This window comes from Carlito syrichta, unplaced genomic scaffold (genome assembly GCF_000164805.1).
Source record: "Carlito syrichta isolate Samal-C Ts95f unplaced genomic scaffold, Tarsius_syrichta-2.0.1 Scaffold314127, whole genome shotgun sequence".
In the NCBI taxonomy this organism is placed as follows: Eukaryota; Metazoa; Chordata; class Mammalia; order Primates; family Tarsiidae; genus Carlito; species Carlito syrichta.
The window spans coordinates 204,654-225,830 of NW_007258223.1; the positions used below are offsets into that span (position 1 = coordinate 204,654).

Here is a 21,177-nt window from a genome sequence, read left to right on the forward strand (position 1 = left end):
CAAAAAAAAAAAAAAAAAAAGTTTGACTTGTTAATTTCAAACAGTCATAAACCACATTCTAGAACATCATTTAAATTCAATACTCATAACCTATGAATAAAAGCTCTATTTCAGAGAGAAATAGATTCATATTTCTTTCTTAAAATTCAGTAGGGATAAGTTATAAGGTACATCTTTGAGTTCGTGGAGGATTTGGTCTACACTTAATTAAAATTCTATGGGTAATAGAGATAGATACATGTATACATATATAAACATACATAGATAAGTGGATAGACCAGTAGATGGGTGAATAAAAGGAGATAGATGATAGACAGATACGTACATAGGTGTGGGTGAATGAGTGAAAAAAAAGAGAAATAAGGAAGGAAGGAAGGAAAAAATGAAGGAAAGAAGGGGCAGGAGGGAGGAAAATGAAGAGGGGAAAGAAGGAACCATATCCCTGCCCTCTCATAATGTCTTATCAGAAGCTAAACTACGGTGAATAGAACCAACTAAATTCTCATATGCAACCTTAGTTTTCAGCTACACTGAAAAAGTAAAGGAATTTGAGTTGATTTCCATTAGTGCAGGCCACTCCCTGACTATTTTGGGACTTTTTTATTTTCTGGACTCAGATTAAATAAAAGACAAATGCTGTTGTTAAAATAGACAGGCAAATAATTACATCTAAAATATTTCATTTTATTTTGAGTCTTTAGCCAATGATACATACTTGAAATTAAGGAGTTGTCATGACACATATAAAACAGATGAGCATCCTAAGTGGAAAATTTAAGGGCTTTTTATTTTTTGTAGAAAGGTTAATTTTTTTTCAGTTGAGTTTTACAGACTTGATGCTTTTACTTTTTTTGCCATGTGGTGGAATACAGAAAGTTAATCCTTGGATAATGTGGAACCTTAATGAGGGAAGACAGTGCAAAGCAGAGAGAAGGAAAGGAAGGAAGTTGCCTTGCTTCTCCCAATTCTTTTTTGTCTGAACCAAGTCCGATAATGTTGAAAGTCCTTCTGTTTAACAAACAGCAGTGAGTCCTTGTACCTATTCTTTGTGATGTGTGCAAGGAGAGATCTTATTCTAGTGCTTTGTTTAAAACAGAATCTCTCAAGGTCAGTTCAAGACCTGGCAGTTGTCTTTGATGACATATTTACTGGTTTATCAAGACAAGAGAAAAACACAGACAGTGTAATATGGTAGACAACTCTTTTGGGAAAGAGTCAAGATTTAGTCTTTCTTCTCACATGCTGCTAAAAATAGAATTTGATTATAAGATTAGAACAATAGCAAATGTTAGCTTTTTTTTTCTTTTATATCCAATTTTGTTTTTAATGTTCTTACTTGGCAAAAATAAACATTGGTAACTTTATGCTAGATTCCCTGTTATGTTTTATTTATATTTTTCAATCTTTTTGCTAAATCTACTGTTGGTAAAATGTAGTAAGAGCATTGTAAACCTTGGTGATGCCAGGGATGGTATTCTCAGATCAACAGAGGACTAAGGTTCAGTTCCTGGAGCTTCAAAGGGGATGGAAGAATATACCATGTCATCTCCCCAAATGATGAGTATCCTAAGTGAAAAATTTAATGTACCATTTAAGGGCTTTTTAGTTGCTCTATAGATTGTCACTGATCTCACTTGATAACAAATGAGACAGCTCTGAAATAGTGAAGAAGGAAAGGCACAGCTCTTCATATAGTGTCACTTTAATATTTGAAATTTGGGTTTATGGATGCCAAGCCCCCAGGGGCAGGGAGGAGCCATTTTGGAGTTAGATCCTAGTCTGTTGAGTCAAAATATGTCAATGAGCTGGAGTCAGTACTCTGAACCTTTTTTTAAAACAGTGATTTGTTGAAGCTATACTTGGTTTTAACTTTTTAAAATCTTTTTTGTTATTTTCACTCATCCTGATGAGCTCTCCTGGGTTCTACAATTTTAAAAAAGGATGATCTGTCAAGTTGTAATGAGAATGTAGCAGAAATGAGTCACGAATGCCCTTACTCATATCCTTCTATGCCCCGGTGTCTAGAAAAGTATGTCCAGGTTTTTATTAGACCCCCAGGTAGAACATATGTGTGTGTATGTAAATATATAAACACACACGTTTATTTTATTTTTATCTATCCTTATTTTTCTTTTTCTTTTAAAGTTCATTTTCACAATAGAACCATTTGCTTTTTTTCAGTGATTCAGGGCCCCCTCAGGAAAAGAAAGTAAAAATAATTGTTCTAGACAGCTTTTAGAGTAGCTAGAAAGAAACACATATGCTTATGAGAGTCCTATTACAAGGCACACATGACAGCCAAAATAAATTTATTTAATAAAACATGCAATATGTGTGACAGTGATCCATTTAAAATAATTCTGATTGAACATTATCCACAAAAAAATTATGATACCTAAGGTAATTATATGTTCTTCTAGTCTGCTCTATAGATTGTTACTGATCTCACTTGATAACAATTGAGACAGCTCTGAAATAGTGAAGAAGGAAAGGCACAGCTCTTGATATAGTGTTACTTTAATCTTTGAAATTTGGGTTTATGGATGCCAAGCCCTCAGTGCTGAGAAGTAATATGACTGTTGCTGATAGATGTATTTCCTGAGTTTCTCTTATTTTTAATGTAAAGACATATCACACACACACATACACACACACACACACACACACACACAAACACAAACACACATACACACACATGTGTTTGTTTGTTTTAAGTGCTCAAGTTTTTCTTTCAAGAACTAATTACCTTTGGTCCATAATCTATAATGGCTTCTTAGCAACTGTTATGCACTATTGGATGAATATGTAATTGAAGCAGTTAAAAAAAAAAAGCTCAGTCCTGTAATAGTCAACAGACTGGACCAACAAGGAGTTGGGGAGATATTAAAGGAATTTCCAAACCCAATAGACCATAACTGTCACAGCCACATGGGTAGGCATTTTTGCCAGTGATAAGGCAAGGTATAACAACTCCTTCGGTCATGTCATGGCCTAATTACACACTTTTCAGGCTGCAGATCATTGACTTGATAGGCCACAAACAAGCAAATATAGCCTATCTTTTAAGTAGCACCATCAAGGCCCTTCAGCTGTGAAGGGTTTAGAGGCAGGCTGGGAGAGCCTAATTTCTAGAGGTAGGTCTGTTGAGAACATGCACACAAAGGCCTGTGAATGAACCACTTTCATGGCAAATAAAGAATTTACCTCCTAAAAGACAGTAATCGAATAAAAGAGAAGAAGGGAATATATGCAAGATGAATCTTAGCTCATGAAGCATTTGTAGATTGGGGCAATACAAATTAAACTCTTCCACTTCTTTGCCTAGGTATTTATTTGCTTGTTTGGGTTTTTTTGGTCACCAGGTGATATACTATGGATGTTTTTTTGGGGGGCAAAACAAACTTTTTCACTAAAAATGTCTAGTATTTATGAGTTATCAAAGCAAGTTCTGACTCTGTACCTATGAACACAAGTTGAATTCTTTCCCAGAAGAACTGGTTTCTATTTCAATGTGGCCTCTAATTTATTTCCATATATGTGTATAGTACATGCATGTGAAGTCATTGACAGAAATAAATGACTTCCTATGATCTTTTCCCTTGTGTGAATCACAGTGATTGATTCCTCTGGAATTAGACTCTCTTCAAAACCATAGTGCATTCCATATCTAAATAATATACAAAACACTTAGAGTGGGGAGTACTCAGGATTAAAGAGGCTAGGAGTTTCTTGGGTGAGAGCTAGAGATAATCTCTGTAAGGAGTGAGTAACTAGTCAATTTTGTCATTGTTTCCAAGCTAATTCTTGCTGCATTTTAGTGTGTGACTGTTCAAATAGATTTATAGATATCAGAGAGTTGAAATATAATCAAAGCCAAACATTCTTTTCTCTTAATTATCTTAATCATTTCGATTGAAATGCGTTGGCCTAAGACTAGAAATATGCCACAAATCTGGTTCCTCAAGACAGTGTTTCCCACAACTTTTTGCAAACCTGGAATTCTTTTAAAAGAAAAGTATAATTGTTAGATGCTTCTAGCATCTTCACAAGTCTTGATTCCTTTCATGGTTCCAATTTTATAATTTAAAATTGTAGAATGCATTAAAAGAACTTGTTTTTTCCACCATTTCTACCTTGTTAAAGCTTGTGGAGTACTTCTACAAAATAGAATATGAGCCCATTAGTGGAGGTAGGGGCATTTTAAAAATTCATCCTGCAAAATGCCAGCTCCACTACTTTCTCAGAATAATAGTTTCTCTGCTGTTCTTTTTATTGTTTTCTTCCATTTCTTTCTACCAAATTTAAAACAAAACAAAATAACAGGAGAAGAAATGATTGCTTTATTCTGTTCTGAAATTTCAATATTTTAGTGGGTCATTGTTAAAGTCTTAAGAGCCTTTTTATGTAAAATGTGGTTTTCAGACCAACAACACTGGGTTTTTAAGGAGCTTGTGAGAATGTAGACTGTCAAGTTCCATCCAGTCCTGCTGAATCAGAACCCGCACTTTCAAGATTCTAAAATGATTTTTTGGTGAAGTTTTGGAAGCACCACTTTAGAGGAGAAGCTTCAATTCTACCCCAACATTCATTAAGTAATGTTGGCAAGAGGATCCTCCCTCCACAAACTCTGCAGGCTCTAAGAGGATTTATCTTTGTAAATTATTGATTTGCCACCATATCCTCTCTACTCTTCTTTCTTCAATGAAAAAGTAGGAACTGTCATTGGTTAGGCATCCCCCCAAATCAATTCTACTGTGATTTCTTCCCTCACCTGGCCTAGGCCCACAATTATTCTTTACCCCAATGATTCATGGGTAGAAAAAGTGATTTAATGCTAATATTGTCATTGATTGTATAATAGATGCACACTAACATAAAGTGTGGTTTATACAAGGATGGGGCCCTGGGAAGGTCCCATCTGGTTTCTCTTAACTTTATTAAACCTCAGCTCTATCCTATGGTAAATGGAGAGCATAATATTAATTAGAATCAGAAAAAAGATGAAGAAGGTGAACATCACTTTAAAAACTGGGTGATGCGAATATTATCAATAACTCAATTGCTGATTGACAGAGAGCTTAGAGCATATGCTAGTATTTGTAAGTGTCGAATATGTAAAAGCAGCAGCAAGTAAATTAAATGAAATGCATTTAAAAGTACAAATTCATTTTTAGACTAGGCAGTCTCCAAGACCCCCTGTAACACTAACATCCTGGGAATTTGCACCTTGCTCAGCATCCCAGGACTTATACATGGATATGCCAGGATTTGAAACAGGGTCTTTTATATTCATTGTGCCTACTCTGTGATATATACATGTACTAGCAAATCATTGCTATTGATATACAAAATATGATCACAGATTTAGATTTAGACCAGTGTCTGTATCTCAGTGGAGTCACTTAAAACATGAGATAATGTGGGAAGGTTAAAAGTGGACTGTTTGATCTTCAAATGCCTCATCTATAAAGTGAGAAAAATGGATAATCATTGTCTTGTTGAGTTGTTGTGAGAATTAATTGTGGTCATGAACAGAAAGCCCCTCAAATAGATTCTGACACTAATAGCACTCAAGATGATAATATTATTATTACTATTATTATTATTATTAGCGTCACTGAATGAGGAGGCTATTTTGTTTTGATCTTGAGTAAAAAATAGTTTCCTGCAGAAACAGGTTTTATGATTTAGCATAATTTTTGACTAAATAAGTTTTTGTTTTTAAACCTTGACTTTCTTTCTAGAAATGTAAAAATAGGTTGGGTAAAAGAAGTTGGAAACCACAGGATCATATATCCTATCCTCCCTGTTCACCCATTTCTCTGGGTATTTATTCTCTTTTCTGCCAGCAGAGCAACTCAGGCTACCAGGATGCCTTAGCTTTGTGGGAGAAAGGACCAATCTTCCAGTATAAACCAATCTCCCCAAACTGTCACTACTTTAGATTTTTGTAAAACCAGTTGCCTATCCTCTTATTTGGGTGGGGAGAGAAACAGACTTTGTGTCCTTCATAAGTCTACACAGCCATCCCAAATGCTAATTTTTCTCCTAATAAAGTTATTCACATTCATTTTCTCATTGATCTGCATAGAAAGTCTAGGAAGGACATGTACTATTCTTATCCCTATTTCTCAAATGAAGAAACTGAGGCCTAGAAAGGTGAAATGATTTTTTCAGTGGAATACAACTTGCACATGACAGGGCCTGGCTTCCAGATTCATGGTTAGTTCTGTTTCACTTGAGCCCAAAAAAAGGAGTATAGTGAGAATTGGGGAGAATGTTAAATATTGGCAGAACTAAAATTGCAAGAATCAGCTGTTCTCAAGGTCTCCAGGTAATGGATATGCACCTGGGTTTGAATTTCCAAAACCCAGAGCTTTTTTGTTAGAATATTCAAATCAGGGACAGATTCACAGACCTCATCTCTATTTCCATTTAAACATTTTTATGTATGCAAAAAAACTGTGTCTAAGTGAAATGTGTTAAAGTGTATTTTAATGTATTCCCCTCTTTTCAAAAAGGGATCAGTATAGATCCTTTTAGAGCTTTCTATAGTCAATGTATTTGGTCATTTGCTTGCTTGTCTGTTTACTCTGTGTCTTGTTCTACAATTTGCCACAACTTGTTGAAGTACCTATGACATAATAATGAGACATAAATAATAATAACAAGAGAGTAGGGAAAAAATGAACTTGAATAGGATTTGGACCATTCTAGAACAGAGTATTAGTACTTCATGTGAGTAGAGAAGTAAAATACTGATTGCAAGCAAGAAAATTCCCCTTTGTAAGTGATAAAACTGAAATATAAATTAAATTATGAGCTTCCAGACAGGCAAGTCCGATACAGACACTCCATGGTGATTAAAAGTGGTGAGCACGACATCTAATCCCGTCAGTGTCGCTCAACACCTAGTACATAGCAGGCCTCTCCCAAACCATCTGAGGAGTGAATGAATAATACAAGTAAACCACTCGGTAAAGTCAGCAATAAAAATTTTAATAAGAGCATCTTATTTCTGTGTGTGATGTTTAAAATTCAGAAAACACCCATGACTGAATTCCATATGGCCCTTCCAGCAACTTTAAGACGAGCAACAAGATTAACCAAATTATTGTGAATTTCTACCTCAATGTGACATGAATAAAAGGAAGTATCCTGGTGAGCATAGTCATAAAACAATTACTAATTATAAATAATATATAATCATTAGAAAATTTTATGATCACCAATAATTAAATTAATAATAAGTTAAAATGTTAAAATTAACATTCGTGCAATTTACTTTAAGCCAAGAAGATGCAGAGATGGCACATGTATGTTCAGAGGAGTCACACCATAAGATGTGAGCTGTCAATGCTGGCTGACAGATAGGGACCACTTGAGAGGCTTTCAGGCACACCTACGTGTGGGAACCACTCTCAAAGATTCTGACTTAAATGATTGGGGAATGGACCTGGTCATTGGTATTTTATTTTGTTAAATTCTAGCTGAATTTTTTTTATTAAAGAACAAACCCTAGCTGGGCAGTCAAGGCTGAGAACCTCTGCCTTATAACCAATAGATGTCCAGAACTTACCAGGAGAACTAATTAGACTTCGTTCCACTGTTGTCTGGCGGCATCTTGGCTGCCATCTCCCAAGTCAGAAGACCAACTTCTCAGACTGTGGGGATTTTCTAGTAGATATCCTTAGAGTACTTTAAGTACACACCTAGGTGTGGGTGGTGTGTGTGTGTGTATGTGTGTGTGTGTGTGTGTTAGATTCAAAATTCATAGCCCTGGATACAAAAAGAATCTTGCTATTAGTTATATCCATCCTGAGTTTTGTGTAAACATCATGGATATAACAGAATTAAGAAGCCAAAGAATGAAAAGTGACCCTAGTCTTTAACAATATAGCTTAAATTTAGAATTATTTAAAGTGGGGGACAATTACTGTCTAGCCTTTCACCTGCACCAGAATTTCATTCTGTGACTTGATGTCTAGCTTCTCACATCCCCTGCAGCAGTACTGAATGGCTACTATTTGAATTTGACTCTTAGAATTCTGCCTTGGGTAATTTTTAGAAGAAAGAAAATTGCAAAGGGATGAGATTTAGCCTAAGGAAAAAGTGGGATATGAGGGCAATATATGGCAATCCACAGGGCTAATTTAAATGTACTATCAGCTGAGGCAGATACAGAGTCTAGATTGTTGGTCTATGGAAACCATCTTCAAAGATAAGACAATCTGGTGTCAAAAGAGTAAAAAGAGGAAGACCATGGCATATGCTATTGCATCCCCTCGAGTTGTTAAAGCAGAATATACTTAGAATTCTCTCTCTCAAGCCTCAATTATATCATACTTAAAGAGGGATCCAAAATCGCTATTATTTTTGTCTCAGAGAAACTGAAGATTTAGAACAAGGTTAAGTTCCTTCATAGAGACATCATACCCCATTGCTTCTTGACTGCCCCTTATATGAGTGTCCTGAGAAGAAGCTGAGAGAAGAAGTGACAGGGTCTTGAACCGAGACAACACTGTGCTCAGATCTCATCTCCACCATGCAATGCTTGCTCACATCATATAACCTTCCTTTTATTGATTTATTTTCTTTTTATTTGTTACATAGAGACAGTGTCTTGCTATGCTGCTCAGGTTGGTCTGGGACTCCTGGTCTTAAGTGATCCTCAGTCTCCCAAAGTGCTGTGATTACAGGTGTGAGCCACTATGCCTGGCCTATAACCTTTCCATGCCTCAGTTTCCTCATTTATAAAGATGGAGATAGTAAGAGGGGTTGTAAGGAAAATTAAATGAATTAATACATTGGTATGACACTTGGCAATTTCCTGTCATGGATAAGTTTTCAATCAAGATTAGATAGTGGCCTTTGCAGTCAACATTCCCTAGAGCAAAGACAAATGTAGCTTTCTCCTTTCAATTCAATAATTGACTATTTCATTGTTTTTCATAAATTAGTAATTCTCCCTTCTTCTACCAAGGCTTACCAAGTTCAACAATCTTCCTGGGAAACATAGGCTTTGAAGTGAAAATGGGGATGAACTGACAGGTTTCTCTGCAAGGTTTTCCAAACTTCGTCATGGTTAAGAAGTGGCTGGAGTTACAATTCCTTCACAGGGGCACCCACTACCTTACAGTGAGAATGGTGTCTTTTTCAGCTGGTCAATAGCCTGGGTTCTTGTTAACTGTTAAAATTACCAGACCTCTCTCCTAGAAATTCTGATTCAGGTGGTCAGGGTAAAACCCAGGAATCTATATTTTAACAAGCATTCCAGGTAACTCTTACTGTCAGGGAGGTTGGATAAATTTTGGGGTAGAAGGAGAAGTAGGAAATAGAAAGTTTTTGGTGAAAGAATGGGTAAAGATAAAAATAAACGCACACTCATAAGGAAACATAGAAAGACCCAAGCAAAGATTATCTTGACTAAATCCATAGAAAATGGTAAAATAAGAGAAACAGGTGAAAAATCATATAGAATATGACATTACAATCACTGTAGACTAGCTTCTCTTTCAAAATGTGTTTTAAAGTCAATTCTCTTAGAAATCATCTAGAAACTAGAAGTAACCTTTTCTGGACACTGTATCAAATTTCTGTGATTGCATCCTCCCAAACCTAAGTAGTTAGCTTGCCCTGGAAGTTAGCATGGTAGCCAAACAGAAGTTGCAAAAGAGAAGCAAACGTTACAAGAAATTCAGTAACTCACCTCCCTTGCCTCTCAGCATTGACTCCATACCACTGCTTCTCAGCTGTGGCATCATATTAGAATCACCTGCAGAGCATTTAAACTACCTTTCTACCCTACCTGGGACCAATTAAACCAGAACCCACAGGAGTGGGGCCCACCATTAGCACTCTTTTAACCTCCCTTTGTGAATCTAAGGAGAAGCCAAGGTGAGAACCATTCAACTAGACCTTTGGTTCGCAAACTTAGACCATTACCACATTAAAATTATCTGAAAGTCTTTAGCAACTACCGATGCCTAAGACCCACTTATAGAGATTCCCACTTAACTGGTCTTAAGTGTAGCCTGGTCACCAAAAAGTCTACACATACACTGTGTTTACAAAGTGCAGCCAAGACTTTCTTTATCATCAGTAACCAAGGGAAAAAAACAGTTTTCTGAAAATCAGGTGCATTTTGAAGTTTAAATCCTTGGGTTTGTATTGAGAGTAAATAGAACACTAGGGTTAGCATAAGGAGACAAACCCTGGTGCCAGCCTTCTTTCTCCTCCTAAGAGGTGGTCCCACTGTTCAGAACACACCTGCATTGCTCTGATCATGTAATGTTTCCTGGATTTATTTGGGGATAGCAGACATCTTAGCAACATCATTCATCTCTCTGGTCATATATATCTTTGGTCATTTGATGTAAATGGCTTCACAGAGAGGATACAGATGATCCATTTGGGGGCCCTCTGGATAGTTCATCTTAAAATTCAAGGTGGGAGAAACAGAAGCATACTAAAAATAGCACAGCGTAGTACATGTGGATACCAACATGAAATATGCCCTTTAGAATATTACCAGAATGATTCTGTTGGCCCAGCATGTGGGCCACCCTTGGCCAGTCTCTCATTTTTCAGACAGCTCCTATTAATTGGACTCATAATCAATTGATAAAAATATAGACCCAAGGGAGTGGTGATCACACAGAGTGAATTCACGGAATTAATTTCTGATGCTTTATGGTGACCTTTCTGGGATGTCTATGTGGATTTTAAAAACAAAAGAAAATAGTACAGAATTAATGTATCCAAATGACTACCAGTTTTTTTGTTTGTTTTTATTTTTTAAGAACATTTTTGTAACTGCTTTTGGCATCACTTCAGAGTCCATGGAATATTCTTTTGAATATCACTATTGGGTATAACTCTTTGTGCTTTGGGGTAGATTTGATTTCATAATGAGAAGTCATCTAAGCCAAATCTTTTGGAGAGGGTGTCATCAAAGGGAGTTGTCCTTTTTGTTTAGAAATTTGCTCAGGGATCATACGATACCATGGGTAAGAAAATCAAAATACATAGGCTACCAAAGAAGGAAAAGAGGAAATGAAGAAATTATAGCTTATTTTAGAGTTAGGTGCATAGTGTTAAAAATAAGAATATTTTCAAGGATATCATGATATATTACAAAGTTCTGAAACAATTAAAAAACAGGCCTGATTTCTTTATAATCGTAATTGTAGCTTACATTTTTAAAGTGTTACCTGTTAATTCAATCACCATTTTACACATGTGCTGGTTGCTTTTCTTATGTCTAGCCCACAGGATAGTTCCTTAGGAAAAATGCAGAAGTGGAACAGGTGCTATCAATCTCTTCCAGGATTAGGGAGCATGAATTGGATCCAACTGCCTAACTAGTTAAGCTCCACCCTCCTCATAGATATGTGAATGCCTATTCCAAAGAGAAAGGAGCTTATCCTCATTGGATAAACCAGGCGTTCTTCTTGGTTATGGTAGTGTTCTTGTTGTGAGCATTCTGTAAATAGCAGTCCTTCCAAATACTTGTTTGGTGAACCTGAGAATACCATACCTGTAATTAGGGGTTCCCAGGTCTTACTGCCCCTTGGTAAATCAAAGGTGAGTAAGTCATAACAAATATTCAACCAAAATATCTCTTTTGTTTTCAGGAATATTAATTTTATTGTTCCTAAAATCTAGGGAATCTGAAGTCAAGTATTCACGGGGTTCAAAAAGTCAATGTCAGAACAAAAACATAGCAAAAATACAACAAAATTAACTTTTTTCAAAAAGAAAGGTGATAAGTGGACTTAGTTGTGGCATTTGTTATGTGGGAGAAAAACATTACAAAAATATTACTCTCACAGCATGTATAATTTTGCTTAGATTTTATTGGTATAGAAATGACTAGAATTTTCAGCTGAATGTCAAATTTTAGGGACTATTTCAATGACAGCTCTATTTGTATTCTAGGGTATACCAGTTACAACAGTAAAACTTTCTCAAGATGTTTTCAGAAATGCTTAACCACTAGATATTTTTTTGAAGGATTGAAGCATTTAAAAAAAAAAAACTAATCACACTAAGAACAGCAACAAAAAAGCATTTATCTTGTTTTTTGATCCATGTGCACAGTAAAATCTAATAAGTGAGAAGCCAAAGCCTCCCTACTGCTGTTGTTGAGGCATTTAAAACCCTGGCCAACTTCAGTAAGACATTTTTATAATTTGCCTGAAACAGACATTCTTATTTCTAGAGGAAAAACAGTACCTCTGAATTAGAACACATTGCATTGTAGAAATACCACAGTTGGAAACATCTTAAGAGAGTTTTGTCATCTTTCTGGATTTACTAAATCAAAGTAAAATAGCATTTTTTTATTTTCTTTTAATACTGCATCATTAAAAATAATTTGGCAAGATGATTTATTTTGGCAAATAACTTATTTCAATTGATGAGTTATCTTTACTTTTTTATATAGCAAGCCTAGTTTGGTGAGGACATTATTATCCTTAACATGGCACTATATAAAATTATCTTTGAAATGACAGCATTTTGTTTTCTTTCTATTTTAAAAGTTTTTTATATTATAAAGTCTGAAATTTTACAATTTTTCAATTTTTTTCTAGCTAGCTGTAGTATATACTGTTTTTCCTAATCGAGAGTCTATAATTTTTTCTAAAGTATAATCTCTGTTTAGCATAGAAATCCATATAAGCACAGTTTTCAATGCTCAAGCCTTAGAAACAGATTCTGGCATGATGTTTTGGTAACACATAGTATTACATTCGGTGCACCAGCTTGTACATGTTTCACATTTTGATATCACCATGATTTCGTTTAAGAGGTCCCCGCATGCCTATTTCATGATCTTTCTAAACTCTCTAAGTCCGAGGTACATCAACACATTTCCTTGCAACATCCATCCACACGCAGCACCCTCCCCTCCCCTCATCTGTAGACATCGAACCAATTGGCAGAGAGCACATTTCCCCCTGAGCGAGCAGTATTGTGAATGTTATCTTCTCTTCCAGAAATCAGTTCGTCTTCGTTGCAGCAGATGAAATTTCTTGTAACACCTCTGCAGGTAACAAACATTGCTACTTCTTGATGCATCCATCCAAGTCTCAGTATCCTTTTTTTTTTCTTTTTCACATGCTGCAGTTGGTCACTCTAGAAAGTTTAGTTAAGAAAAAAAAAGATCATATATCTTTGGAGTATAGCTGAAGCCTTCAGGCTCTGCCATATAAGACGACATTAGGCATTTTGCTAACTTTGATGTTTTATTTCTGGTTTTAATAATACATGCTCCAGAAAAGTAAGACTATGTTGAATGAATCCACAAGAAAATCTCACGGTATATTTAGCACTCTTATGGTAAAATACTGAACAGGAAGATCAGGTACACAGACATGTGACTTCCATGTTTTTTGATGTATTATGTCTGGGTTCACAGAGATTGATATGTGAATTATTTGGAAATCTTTATAGAATATTATAGGCTGTAAAGGACTGAATCTATAAAGCTAGAGGCATTAGGGAATATAATGATCTCCATCTTATAAGAAGGGGATCTTCATTCAATTATCTAAAGATCCTCTATTTTCTTTCTTTTAAAACATATCTCAAGTAGCAGAACTTAAACAGTGTTTTTCTTTTTGAAGTCAGGACATTGGCAAATGGAAATTTCATAGTTGCATGATGTGTCCATCAAAATAATACTTGTCTTTTTGCTTTGATGTGGCTCAGAACAGTTAAATTTGAACTTTCATTAAGCATGGAATTACTTGATTAAATGCCAAGATAGGTGAGTGCCTTAACTAACACCAGATTTCTTCCCTCTCCCTCCTCTTTTTTTTTTGTTTTGTTCTTAAACCTAAACTATGACCAAAACAATTACTAGGAAGTCTTGCCAATGTATTGCTTTCAACCAACAAGGGAGGATATCATAGCTCATCCATGTGTAGTTGAACATGTCATGCGTGACCTTCAGAAACATACATTAAATTGAAACATACAAATTGACACTCATCTGTTACCTTTTAACAGTGGAGCAGTTTTTTTTAAAAAGGATTATTTGCCAGTGCTTCACTCCCTATTGAAAGTTTTTGGCGAGAATGGATGAAGGAAGCACAGAGAGCTAGGATGTTCTAAAAGGGAGGGTCAGTTTCATTTATATAGTCATTTTCAGCATTGATAATGGTTTAAAGTCTTACCTGGTGAGTTCAAGAGGTATGCATGCTCACATTTTAAAGCAATGGCATACTCCATTCCTATAAAACCCCTTTGATAACATCCTTGCTGTCTCTTTCCCTTAACCTCTAGACTCAAATATTTCTGCTTCTCACTGCAAGAGGTGATGACATCCTTAACACTTCACTAATGTCTAATAGTAGAAACTGATGGTTAATTGCATTGCTGGGAGTGTCAGGAGACTATCCCTGGGTTGCAAGAGTCATTTAACATTTTCAGAGTCTTAGTAGAATGGATCATGCAACTAAAGGGTAAACTGCTGGGGATGGGAGTAGGGGTGGAAAAGAATGTTGATTTAAATGTTCATAGGAGCCTTCCCTGTTAAACTCTGTGCATGTTTCAGTGTGTCTTAGGTGCTATTTTGGCATCATAGATCAAACATGGAAAAGTAACAACATAAAAGGTACATATTGATTTTGTCCCGTGACTTAACAAACCCTGCCTTGTAAGCAAGTGATCTGCTCACAATATCACTGAAAGAAGAGACAGAAAATGAAAGTTTGCATGAGTATGGCAAGTGTTTCCATCTACCTTATCTAATTTAGAATGGCTGCTCAGTAAATTCTTAATGAATTGCTATTGATCACATTTCAAATTGAGAGAGATATCCCTGTTCCTTTGATAGCCGTATTAATAATATGTTGTATGCTTCATAAGGTTCTGTTTGAACTCTGAATTTTGAATCATGCATGAAAAATAGAAACCCATATCAATCAAATGTCAGATTATCTCCCAGCCAGTCCACCCTCCTCACAGAGCAAAAATGAAAAACCAGAACTGCTCAGTCAAAAAAGGTTGTGGCTCACAGTTTCAGTGAAAAGTCTTTCAGGGCATCATCTTCTACATGCGGGAGAAACTTGGTATGCCCACAGCCCACATTCTAAACAGCACCACTGCCATGAGTTCCTGCCTCCTTATAAAAACAACACTTCACATGGCAGGTGTATTGAATTCCGATATCTGCTGATATCAGGGTTTGACAAAAAGCAAGTTCTCTATTTTTAAGTGGAGAAAGAAATCAGCAAGATGCTTAAAAACTTAGTTTGTGAGACTTGATAAATTTTATAACTGAAATTCTTATAAGGACTAGTTATACTGTCACAGTGCTGCCCATGGCGAATGGGCTGGCCAGACACAGTTTTGTCTGTAACTTAGGGCAGAGATAGTGAGATGAACATCCTTAAACAGTAGCAACAGCAGCACGTTCAGATTATTTTTTTAAGTTCCCCAAGGAAACTTGGGCCTTTTGTAGAGGATGCCGAGATGTCTACTCTTCTTTTGTTAGCCACATAGAATAAATATTTTACATTAGCATTTGTGGTCTAGGAGACTGTGCATACAAGAATTATTTTCTTAGTGGTTTCAAAAGTGGCAGTAGTTGTTTTGTTTTTATTTTGTTTTGGTTGGTCCTGATGGACATGCATGTACTTGGGTACCTCTAGAGACTGGTCTTTTGACAGCAAGGCAGAACACCACCTAGTGCATCCAACTTGCATACTTGAATACTTTTTCATTCTATAACATTGAGAACCTATGATGAGCTGGAGTCTGCAAGAGATGTTAAAAGGGGGAAAATGATTTTCCCTTCTTCTTAAACTTGGAACTGGAAGTTCATTAGAACTTTTCCAGAATGGGCAAGTGATTGTAGTGGTAGCAGATGGGACTTGTGTGAAGATGGAGATTGAAAAGCAAGTTACTAATTTTGATGGGTGGCTGGATACTCATTTCAGTCTACTAATATCTATTGAGTCATTGCTGTATGCCAGGAATTGTTCTAAGCTCTGGTGATAAAGCATTAATTCAGGAGATGCCCTCCATCAAAGGGCCTCCCTTCCAGTGGGGAGCAGTTTCCAAGCCATATACACAAATATGCATGTAATATACTTACACAGGAAGTTATGCCATAGCTATAATGAATCAAAAATCAGGGGAGGGAGTGGAAAGTAAGGCACAGTGCTCTTTTATATTCCATGATAAGAGATGGCCTCTCCAAGAAGGTAACTTTTAAACAGGGACATGAATAAAGTGAAGATGAGCACCTGCTCACATGCAGCAAGTACAAAGGCCCTGTGGTTGAGGCATGCCTGAGGTTTCTAGAAGTAAGACATCAAGTGTGGCCAGAACATATGGGTACAGGTGAGTATTTTAAAGATCATACCTAGAAGGTAGACAGGGATCAGAGCAAGGTAGGACTTGGAGCCATGGATAATATCTGGGATTTTATTTTTAACTGGGCTGGGAAGGCATTGGAGGGTGGATCTGTCTTATATTTTTAAAGGATCAGTTAGACTGCTTTGGGAACACCAGACTGCAACATGGCAAGAGCAGAAGAGAAGGCACCAATTGGGAGATTTTCAAGGGAACTCAGAGAGAAGTGACCCAGTCTGGGTCAGTGGGATGGCTGCAGGATTGCTGAGCAGTGGTCATCTTTGACCTTGATTTTGATGGAAGAAAAAACAGGATATACTGACAGATTAGAAAGGTACAAGCTCCAGGCTGTGCTGAACGTCCACTCCCTGCCCCTCGCTTAAAGGTCATATCAGTTATTTCTGCAGAACGCCAAGGCTCTATCACGGTAGAAAGCAAGCCCTTTATACCTGCAGTGATTTTTCCTTGTGTGGGTTTTGCTGCATTCTCCAGGGTGTAATAATAACTTGCTGTCACTGATTGAGTCAATTTTGTGAGCCAGCAAGTATGATAAATTTTATATGTCCATGTATATACATATATAATATGTATATGTCTCTATATATGCATATATAATTTATTCAGTAGCTCAACAAGGTAGATGTTGTCATCATTCCTGTTCTAGGGAGTAAAAAAGAAAAAAATGCACATTTAGGCCCAGAGAGGTTTGGTTACTTGCCTACAACCACACTGGAGTACATCTGATGTCAAAGTTCTTTCCACTGTGTCATACTGTACACACATCCTTTTTCCTTGACATTGGAGCATTGGCTTTCTGCCCCAAGATGGAATATTTCTGCTTTCCCCAGCTGTCCTGTCTTGCTCCTTGAAAAACTAGTATTGTTGAGTTGGAGGACAGAGTTGCTGATATTTTGAGGGGCTAGAAGGGCATGCATGGTTCTCTAATGGTTGTTCTACTGGGAATTGATTTAACTAGACCTGCTCCCTTTAGGCAGCAGCAACATGTTTAGTCCTTCTATGTGCTGGATGCTGGTTTAGGTGTGGGGAGAGAGTGGTGGAAGGAACAGATGCCAAGTCAGGTAGCATGTTATGCCTTAAGAGAGACAGAAGTTGATGGCCAGGTGTGGTGGCTCACGCCTGTAATCCCAGCATTTTGGGAGGCTGAGATGGGAGAATTACTTGAGCTCAGGAGTTCAAGACCAGCCTGTATAACATGGTAAGACCTTGTCTCTAAAAAATAAAAATAAAGATAATAGGAATGGTGGCACATGCCTATAGTCCCAGCTCCTGAGGAGCATGAGATGGAAGGATCACCAGAGCCCAGGAGAGAGACTGTGGTGAGCCATGATCATGCCCCTACACTTCAGCCTGAGTGACAGAGTAAGACCTTGTCTCATAGATAGATAGGTAGGTAGGTAAGGTAGGTAGATAGATAGATAGATAGATAGATAGATAGATAGATAGATAGATAGATAGATAGATAGTTTATACAGGTATAGTGTGTTCTAGTTCAACTTGCCAGCATATTTTTTATTTTTTGCTGAAAAACACCTATTCCATGAAAACTACCAAACATTTTGAACTTGTCATTTTTTGGTCACAGAGTCCAAGGTGGAAAGCTCCCAGCTGGCCTACTGCCTAGGGAATGTGTGTGTGTGTGTGTGTGTGTGTGTGCAGGGTTAGGTGGAAGCTGGGACTCCCTCCAGTAGTAAGACCTCCTCCCTCCACTTTGCCAGGACCCATCATGGTGGCATGAGAAGCCTGCCTGGGGATATATTTCCAGTTCCTAATGAATAGCCATGTGGGGTTAGGGTTGGGGGCAATCTGTGAGAAAGCCTTGGCCACATGAACACATCTGCAAGGCTGTTGAAACTGTCTCCTGTGGAACAGCTTGCTACACAGTTTACCAAGTAATCATTAGAAGCAAGTGTTATTTAGCAAGTTTGGAGGCACAAAGGGGATGGGGATATCACCAGCCCCTTCCACTCTTCTATCCCCACTTCTCAACCTGCACACATTCACAGCTACATTAAAACTTCAGGTAAAATTTAGCAAAAATTTCCAGACTAGCCATTCCTCTAATTGATCCTTCAACAAATCTCATGTAATTGTCTTCTCTACATTTTGGTGATTTGATTATTCAGCAAATTTGTCATGTGGCAAATTGATTTGTGGTTAATTGGTCTGTTTCCAATAAAGTGTGATGTGGATTATAATAGGGGAAGTACAGGGTGCTCAGAAAGCATCTAAGCAAGGGAACTGAGTAAAAATAATAATCCCATTTACTGAGAGCTTACTGTATATGAAGCGTAGTCCCAAGCTTGTTACATGTAATAACAATACCATATGAAAGTCATATGTCTGTATCAGTTTACTTGTGAAAATTAAAGATATCTAGATAACTCTGAATTAGCCTGAGAGGGAGAGTGCTATATTAGTGCAGAATTAAAAAACAAAAATAGAACAGTGATTATCAAATTGTAGAGGAGTACATGAAAATCTCCTGGCCAGATGTGGTGGCTCACACCTGTAATCCCAGCACTCTGGGGGACAGAGGTGAAAGGATTGCCTAAGCCTAGGAGTTTGGGCAACTTGGTGAGACCTCATCTCTACAATAAATCAACAAAATTAGCTGGGTATGGTGGTGCACATCTGTAATTCCAGCCACTTGGAAGGCTGAAGTGGAAGGTTTTCCTGAGCCCAGCAGGTCAAGGCTGCAGTGGCCATGAGTGTGCCACTGCAATCCAGCCTGGGTGACAGAGTGAAACTCTGACTCAAAAAAAAAAGAAGAAGAAGAAGAAGAAGAAAATCACCTGGATAACTTGTTGCAAAAGCAGAGCCATTTTCCCCCCTTTCCTCTTTGCCCCTGAGATTCTGATTCATAAGACTGAAGGGGGAACCTGGAAATCTGTGTTCTAACAAGGTCCCCCACATTATTCTAATAGAGATCACGCCTTGAGAAACACTGACTAATCAGGAAACTTTTCCATTTCAGTGGTAACGAGCATATGATAGGGTTTGCTAATGTAGTGGTCTCCAGTATAGTGGCCACTAGCCACATGTGAGTACAGTTACTGACATGCAGCTGGCCCACGCTACGATGAGTTGTAAGCATAAAATTACACATTGGATTTCAAATGTGAAGTACGTCATTAATAATTGTGTGAGAATTACACATGGAGATCATGATAATTTGGATATATTGGGAAAAATTAAAATATAAAAATATATTTCACTTTTTAAAATATAGCTGCCATAAAATTTAAAATGACATATGTGGCTTGCGTTGTGGCTTTCATTTTATTTCCACCAACAGTCCCATTCTACAGCCACGTTTTCATTAATTTGGCTTAAATTAGTATTGAAAGAGTTTCTGTGTCCCCAAGAATTGATCTCTTTAAGGTGATGGGTATTCACTGGAAATTAAAACATTGTGATAGATACATCTTGCAGTGTGTCTTGACTTTATATTTTAATCTTGCCTCCTAGCAAGAGTTGTGTGTGTGTGTGTGCTCACGCATGCACCTACTACTCTGGAGAAGGACATTCACTGGAGTTCAGGGCCCAGAACCTTCTCATCATGTTCATTACCTCTCAGAATCTTTGATCAGTTTTCATAGGGGGTGGAGGATGCCAGTACACAAGATTTCGAATCATAAAACCTAGTTCAGGGGTAGCTCTGACACATGTACTTCTGGAGCTGTCCTGGAGTTCTCCACAATCCCACATGAAGAGAGTGCAGCAGCCTCAATCTCTGCCATCTTAGCCAGTAACTGACACCTATTTGGTAACTAACAAGTCATTACCAATAACCCTCATCTCTCCCTCACTATAGCCTTGTACAGTCAGGATACACGATTATCATCTCCATTTATGGATGGAGAAACTGGCTCATGGAGAAGACAATTTTCTGAGATAACTTAGCAAGATATGTCATAGGCAGGATTTGACTCTAGAAATTCTGACCCTCAGGAATCCTCAACTGCCGTTCAACCCTGATTCCCTGTAGGGGTACTGATGATGCCAGAAGGGATACAAACACCCTGTCATCTGCCGTGTGGATTAAACTGTCAGTGGGGCACCATGGTGATTTCAGAGCATAATGGGAAATTCTTAGTGATTTTGGTAGAATAGTGGTAGGCACAGATGAAGTGAAACAGTTTCTAAAACACAGATGAAGTGAAAGTTTCCAAGAGAATGATGGCCTTGAGCTCTATATTAAAGAGTTAACGTGGCTAGAGCTCCTGCAGAGGAGACATTCAGAGCTCAAGTACCTCCAGTTGACTCTATTGGAACTCAGACTAGGAAGAAGTTTTGAACCACATTGAGAGAATGTAGGAAGGGTGTTACCATCTGATTTGTCATGGGTACTTGGGGGTCCAAGTCTTTTAGATTCCATGGGTGTTACATTTATGTGCCCACAGTTCAGGTGCACAACTGATATCCATGTGTAGAAGCAGGGTCTATATGACTTCTTGTGTAGAAGCTAATGAGCCCAGAAGATGCTTTTCTTCCTTCTTGGAGAAACAATCATGAGGCCACAAAATGTGCTAAGTGATTTCTGAAGATCGCTTTAAAGCCAAGCTAAGGAAGCGAGCAGCAATAAAACTCAGAAATGTCAGAGCCAAGTAGGGATGACCTCATTTTGATGATCTTGGGAAATTTCTTCCATTTCTACTCATGTAGAAATGCTTTTTTTGAAAAACAGCATTGGAGCTCTTTTCTGGATGTTTAGAGACTGATTCCATTCTTTTAACTTATGTATCTTGAGAAGCTTGGAGAATGCAAGGGCTTGGTCACCCCCATGGT

The 21,177-nt window shown here is 37.5% G+C and overlaps 1 protein-coding gene across 1 annotated transcript in view; it reads left to right on the forward strand.

The window, feature by feature from the left end:
- Window positions 1-21,177, forward strand: part of RBFOX1 (RNA binding protein, fox-1 homolog 1) — a 201,241-nt gene that overhangs the window by 168,058 nt on the left and 12,006 nt on the right. Inside the window, exon 12 of the mRNA XM_021719102.1 lies at window positions 13,002-13,054. Within this exon, the coding sequence (XP_021574777.1) occupies window positions 13,002-13,054 (53 nt within the window). The remainder of the gene's footprint in view (window positions 1-13,001; window positions 13,055-21,177) is intronic.